The 6,642-nt window shown below is 32.5% G+C and overlaps 1 protein-coding gene across 2 annotated transcripts; it reads right to left on the reverse strand.

Moving 5' to 3' along the window:
• Window positions 1-2,298: 2,298 nt before the first annotated feature.
• Window positions 2,299-5,910, reverse strand: LOC134247957 (uncharacterized). 2 transcript variants are annotated; one of them, XM_062730350.1, is made up of 10 exons: window positions 5,561-5,910; window positions 4,871-4,935; window positions 4,624-4,735; window positions 4,359-4,429; window positions 4,069-4,186; window positions 3,808-3,945; window positions 3,122-3,195; window positions 2,928-3,000; window positions 2,717-2,782; window positions 2,299-2,571 (listed from the first exon to the last, which is right to left on the reverse strand). In XM_062730350.1, exons 1-10 carry the CDS (start codon window positions 5,579-5,581, stop codon window positions 2,506-2,508), a joined length of 804 nt encoding a protein of 267 aa, XP_062586334.1. In that variant the 5' UTR covers window positions 5,582-5,910; the 3' UTR covers window positions 2,299-2,505. The 2 variants fall into 2 exon arrangements, with proteins under 2 accessions (XP_062586334.1, XP_062586333.1); XM_062730349.1 differs by having other exon boundaries at window positions 4,624-4,738.
• Between the last annotated feature and the right edge of the window lie 732 nt (window positions 5,911-6,642).

The following is a 6,642-nucleotide window of genomic DNA, read 5'->3' on the forward strand; positions in this document are numbered from 1 at the left end:
GGCACCTGGTCCCACCTTTGATGTTTTTGAGGTTCGTATTTTCTCTACTCTTATTTTGTATTGTTTAATGAAGATATACTAGTAATATATCGAGCATAATATGCACAACCACGTCGTGTGTGTAGAAGTTCCGATGTATCCAATAAAAGTGAAGTATATTAATATGCTAATTAATTTGTTAATTCCTGTCAATTATCTCATGGCATTGATAATGATGAACGTTAATTATTATACATGTAAAAGTCCGAGAGAGAGAGAGAGAGAGAGAGAGAGAGAGAGAGAGAGAGAGAGAGAGAGAGAGCGTCAGAGAGGGTGTGTGTGTGTTGCAGTATCAATCCTTTATATATCACCGAGTTCCCAAACACCCGTCACCACAAGCGGAAACACCCTGCGTTTCTCTTCATATATATTATATTTTGATTTGTTTCTTGTTTGTGTAATAAAATTGAACATTATTTTTTAGGAGGTATGTGCAGTACTCCTAATATCATAACATATTTAACATGGCAATGCTGGATATTGAGTTCACCTCTTGTTAACATTGCCTTCCCCTTTTCTGTTGTTCACATTGTTCACTTTTTCGACATCACAATGAAGGTTGATGGTGTCATCATTGCCTTCTTAATTTTCTTGTTTACATCGTTCACATCGTCGACATCGCAATGTTGGTCAGTATCGAGTCGACATCGAGTCAACGTTGCCTTCTTATTTTTTTGTTTACATCGCGATGTCGACGTCGATGATGTCGACATGAAGAAATAATACCAATGTAGAAGATGTAAACGCGATATCAATTCAACATTCTTTACCTTGCGATGTCGACGATGTCAACATACAATGTAGAAATAATAACAATATAGACGATGTAAACGCGATATCGTATCAACTTTGTTGACGATGTCATCATGTAAAAACAATAACAACGAAGACTATATGTAAACGCGATATCGCATTAACACTGTTTACATTGCAATGTCTTCATAATGAATAAAAAAACAAATGTAGACAATATGTGTCAACAATGTTATCATTGTAATGTCGACAATATCGAACTGATATTGTGAACTGGACATGAATGATACTTCGATGTAAAACATATGGATTCTCTATTTTGGCCCAACGTACCCCCGACCGGAGACACCCGTCGTCGTAAGGTTCGGGCATTCGACTTTATATAATATATACTTTCTGACAAAGTCAATGTCTAGACGGCAGAACTTGCCAAATGCTTTCTTAAAATGAGGCCTTATTCCTTGTTTCATAAGCTTATTTGTCAATAGCTTGCTTCGATTAAAAAATTGATCGAAGTAGAGCACGCTCCTCTATATCGAATAAACTGAGACATGAAGTCCATGCATGTGAGGAAGTTCAATTTTTTAAAACAATTAAGACTACTGTAATTTAAGCTGATTTCAAATAGCTTTCTGCAATGTCTTTTTAAAGTCATCATTTCACAAATATTTTGTGTTATAAAAAAACTTCTTGACAAAAAAAAAAAAAAAAAAAAAAAAAAAAATCAGGAAGAATGATCAGACCAAACACTGTAGATGATGCTTCTCCTATACAATCCTTTCAAGAGGTCGATCTGTATTTTTGCCGTTTACACGTTAGGCAATATATGATTAAAGAAAATGGTCGCAGTTGGTCTCTTTATTAAAGCTCAACTTTTTACAAGACATTTTCAAAGGTTTACTCTAATCATGATGTGAACAATTCAGAATCCAATCTACATGTACAGTGTACCTAATATTGCTTCCACATAACTTTCAGCTTTTTCTGGCCCAGTGGGTTGAGAAGAACTTTAAAGAATTTCCCTATGTATTTCAATGTAAAACTTGGATTCTCAATTTTCATAGTAATATATTTACATCAACTGAATATTTTCTCCTTTATTTCTTGAGAAACCCCATTGCGTTCATCACTGCATAAACTACAGTAGGCAGGTCGCCTGTACAGATTTCTTAATCAGTGGCTGTTCCATCAATAAAGACGTTCGCATCATTAATACAATAATTAATCTTTTTAGTCCTACTTTAATTGATCATTTAAACAGATATAAATATAAACAATAAAATGCTTTCTTTGTTTGTTGTTACTGGAATGAACGGTCGCAGCTATTGCAGAAAAAATTCACATAACCCGCTTACGCGGGTTATGTATTTTGTCCTCAACAGCTGATTCCGTTCATTCCAGTAACAACAAACAAAGAAAGCATTTTATTTTTAAATAAGAACTTAATTATGCCTGGATAAGACCACTTGAGGAAAGCATTTTAGAAATCAAAACCATGCAAATATACACAAGGATATAAATTTGATTTATTTTTTAAAAAGTTCACATCTTTAACTTAAAATCTCAAAATGATGGTAACCGTTATGGAAAGTGAGTTGTCCAAATGAAATCATATACATATTCTTTGAATTAATTAAATATTATCTTCAAATATCTTCTGACACATAAATTATAAACTAGCTAGGAATCAACTAGGCCCAAATTTCAGACAATTTAACGACGGGCAAAAAATCGACGTAGTCTGTTCAGCAGGCCAAGCTTCTTTTTCTTCTCTTTCTCCTGTTGAAAAAAAATTAATATACGTTATTTAAACGTATAAATGCAGTTATCATGTTTAATAAACATTACATGTATATTACACAATCATATAAGAGTGAGGCCTCCAGAAAACGCATCAGATAATGATAGGAAGAGGACAGTTTACCTGTTTTTTCTGTGGATTGCCACAACACAGAAATCTTCTCCAGCCTTTTGGCTCAGGATCGTCCTCCTATAAGTAAAAAAAAAAAAACTTACAAAACTTCTTTGTTGGAGTTTCGTTTATTTTTTTTATTTCATTTGTCTATTTCAAAACAAAAAAAGCATATGAATTAAACATTCAAAATCGCTTCAATATCAAACAGTGAAAAACGTACTGTTTTGTGGCTTGCATCTGTTTCAGATTGTACATAGGCAGGTATATGTTCATGTACGTCAACTATAGCTGGTCTGTAAACAGGAGCAGTAAATAGTTGAACAAACTTAATGTTAACTTTATAATTTTCTTCTTTTGTCTCATATTTCAAATGGCAGTTGTCAATAGGCAATTATACAAGAAACACATACATACCCAGGAATATTGCAGTCACGTGAATCTTGAGTCTTAGGATCATTCGCAGTTTTCTCTGCAGCTTTGTACAATGGCTGTCAAAGAAAAAAAAAGGATATGTGTAATCTCTACTGTCAGTGATAAAAATCAATTAATTTTTAATCTCTCCTTTCGTTTTCAAATGTAAACGTCTTCATATACAGTAATATAATCAAACTGCATTATCTTTAACTCTATATTGGATAAAAAGTCGGAATATCTGAGCAATGATTTGGATTACAGGGTTGGGGGGGGGGGGGGGGTTAAATATTAATAAAATATAATCGGGACTGTCAACCCACTCCAACATATCTCTGTTATTCGAGATATATCGGTTTACGAGATAATGCAATTCGAGATAACAGATATCTACTGTATATACGTAATTTTATAAAGATGCATACAGATACATCCTTATAATTTACAAATAACAGTCCGTACATAGGGAGACATTTCAATTAGGGGGGGGGGGGGGGGGGGGGGGGACAGCTATATATTTCATTACTGTACATTTTCTGTAGTATACTTAGTGTTTTCTACAGAATACTAGTACTATTACATGTATATCTGCAAAAATTTTCCTACGACCATAAAGAACATTTAAGAGGATAAATTACATTTAGAAGAATGCATTTCCAATGAATTCAGCATACAAACATCTTTCATACCTTTGGGGTTATTTCCCTTTGGGCTTCATTAGATTTCTGTATCGCCAGGTTTCCCCCTGCAACTTTTGCACGATTGGCCGGGCATCTGAGTGTGTATTGGACAATTTCTGATCCAATCGTGACTTTAACCTGCAGTTTCTGAAAGTTAAAACAAAGCACTTAATTATAGGAGAAAATTATATTCAGTGTGTACGTCTAATACAAGAATTATATTATGAATTTATAGATATTTAAATAAATATTTTTCTGATCAATAGATACCTTGTGTATTTTCTCTTTCTTATTGTCCATATGTTGTTGGTACATGTATGCACTCTTTTGTGGGTCATAATTCGCGAATCGGAATTGTGAAGTTTTCACCAACTGTCCATTTTCTGGGCTAAAAGCAAAAATAAAAAAAAGTTCAACATGTATACCTGATATTTAACATGCACTAAACTGTAATTTTGCTCTTGAAATGTACAAATGATATTTGTCGTTGTACGACTTAGAAGGGCAAAAGACAATTTTTTTTCTAGAGAATGTAACATTTTCAATTATAAATCATTTACCTTGCGGCAGCCTGTTTTGTTGCAAGAATAATTAAATCGCGCACAGTCTCCCGAGCAACTCTGCGATATATCTGTTGATTAATAATACATAACAATTAATTTAAATGTGCTCCTCTGCACTCAAAGTTTTCAAGGAGTCAATTTTGCTATTCCTGGTAGAAAAAAATTGTGCTATCTACGGTATAACGATTTTTTTTCTTCCAGGAAAGCATTCGTCATATTTTCAGCATTATTTATTTAGTAGAGTACTATTCTTTTATTTTACCTTTTTCATCGTTATTTGCTGCTCCGCGTAGAAATCCTGTTTTGCAATTACATGTATTTTGTCATCAGAAGCTCCGAGTAAAGCAGGGGGCATATTTTTCTCTTCTATGGCACTGCTGAGAGGAAGAAACAAACACGCTTTATTCTCCATGTAGACTTATCACAGGTTTAATAGAATTGGTATAAATAACATTTGTAAAATACGCTAGTCAATCAAAAAGTATAATTTTAGTGTCTGTTTTACATACCTGTACTCAGTAGTACAATATCTGTAGACCTTGAAAATGACCTCATCAAGGATGCTTTGCACTATCTGAAACCAATTTAATTAAATGTTTAACTTAATGATCAAGGATTATATACTAGTATAGCGTTACATAGATAAAAATTAAATGATGTCACATGTAAGTCGGTAATTTAACTTATAACAGTTTAAGAGTTTAATGAATGTTTTAGAATTTTCCTCACGACTTACCGTCGATGAACTTGCCATTGTTCAAAGAACAACGTAAGAAAATATGCAACTAAACGGTAACCAAGAATAATGCAAAAGGCATTATGTCGACATTGGTATTATGATGTCACTGGTATTATGACGTCATTCAATTGAAAACTATATGTTTTAGAAAAATAGATCAAAAATATGGAAACATAAGCTACCATTATATGATAAAAATTACCGGAAAAAAAAGATAATTCATGTCTACCCCTATAATAAAACTAAGGATTATGATTCTCAGAATATGACAGTTGCTGATTGCATACAATGTTTTACAATAAAGACTAGTTACCTTTCTTTATCTGGATTAAAACAGTTAACTCGAATTCTCTCGATCGTTATCATTACTATGAGATGCGAGTTTATCTCAGTAGGTACGTCTGAGTAATAACCATTTATAAAAATTACATGCATTTGATAAAATGAAGATACTTCCTACCTCTTCTCCCTTTACTTCCATGATCACAAACAATCTACAGCCTGGAGTTTTGGTTATACACGACCAATGTCAACCGAAATCAGCTGATTATGACGTAAGTAGCTTTGTTACGTGAATTAAACAGTGATGTCATCGGCATTTTCATGAGAGAGAGAGAGAGAGAGAGAGTCACATGAAGTCGTATATATCAAAAGATTGATTTATTGGATACGGTTTATCGCCGAGTCGGCAATTTTTCAGCCATCAATAGAACATGAAGCTTAAAGAAAAACTTTTTATAAACAGATATAAACCTGTTTTAAATGCTACCTAATGATATTTTGTATCAGAGATATACTTTTCTCACAATATCAGAAATATTAAAAAAAAAATAAAATAAAATAACAGGGTTCTCCGGCAAGGGTCTAGGAGATAATTGATTGATTACTCAAGGTGAAGCCCTAGTAATTAAGTGTTATAACTTTTTGAATTGAACGACGGTAGAATTGTTTGATTAAGTTTCAGTTAGCATGGTTAGAGAGAATTTGTCTGTTTAGATCTTTACTGTGTCGCATGCATGAAATTGAATCGTTACTGTGTCGGAGAAAATTTTACTGTGTCGGGAGCAACACAGTAAAACAGGTCATGGAGAACACTGAAATAACGATTTTATTTGAACATTTGCTTTTGTTTTAATTATTATTAAAATATAACAATATACTGTCCTTTCCACAACTTTACATTATCAGTATGAGAAATTTATTTTTCCAATTTCCCAATATATCCTGGTGTGGCAAAAGGTTATCTAAGGAAGCTATACACTTTGTTAAATTAAATCACAAAATTAGGTTAAATTAACCTTCTCTAATGAAATGGTTTTCAAATAGATAATCCAGAAAACAACTTTGAAGATTTTAAATAGCCTAGAAAAGTATCTCCTGTGTTCACATGTGGTGTAATCTGAAAATAAAAACTTTTAATTAGCAGTTACTAACATCCTGAAAAAAGCTGAGATATATATATATATATATATATATATATATATATATATATATATATATATATATATATATATATATATATATATATATATATATATATAT

The sequence above is a fragment of the Saccostrea cucullata genome, unplaced genomic scaffold, assembly GCF_032062105.1.
Source record: "Saccostrea cucullata isolate Sc308-1 unplaced genomic scaffold, CSIRO_AGI_Scuc_v1 ctg448, whole genome shotgun sequence".
Taxonomy (NCBI): Eukaryota; Metazoa; Mollusca; class Bivalvia; order Ostreida; family Ostreidae; genus Saccostrea; species Saccostrea cuccullata.

Coding starts and splice junctions, on each gene's coding strand:
- LOC134247957 (XM_062730349.1), bottom strand. CDS start 5,581: ATGGAAGTAAAGGGAGAAGAG. Junction 2,783..2,927: donor CAGATGCAAGCCACAAAACA/GTACGTTTTTCA, acceptor TTTTACTTATAG/GAGGACGATCCTGAGCCAAA. Junction 2,572..2,716: donor GCAATCCACAGAAAAAACAG/GTAAACTGTCCT, acceptor TTTTTTCAACAG/GAGAAAGAGAAGAAAAAGAA.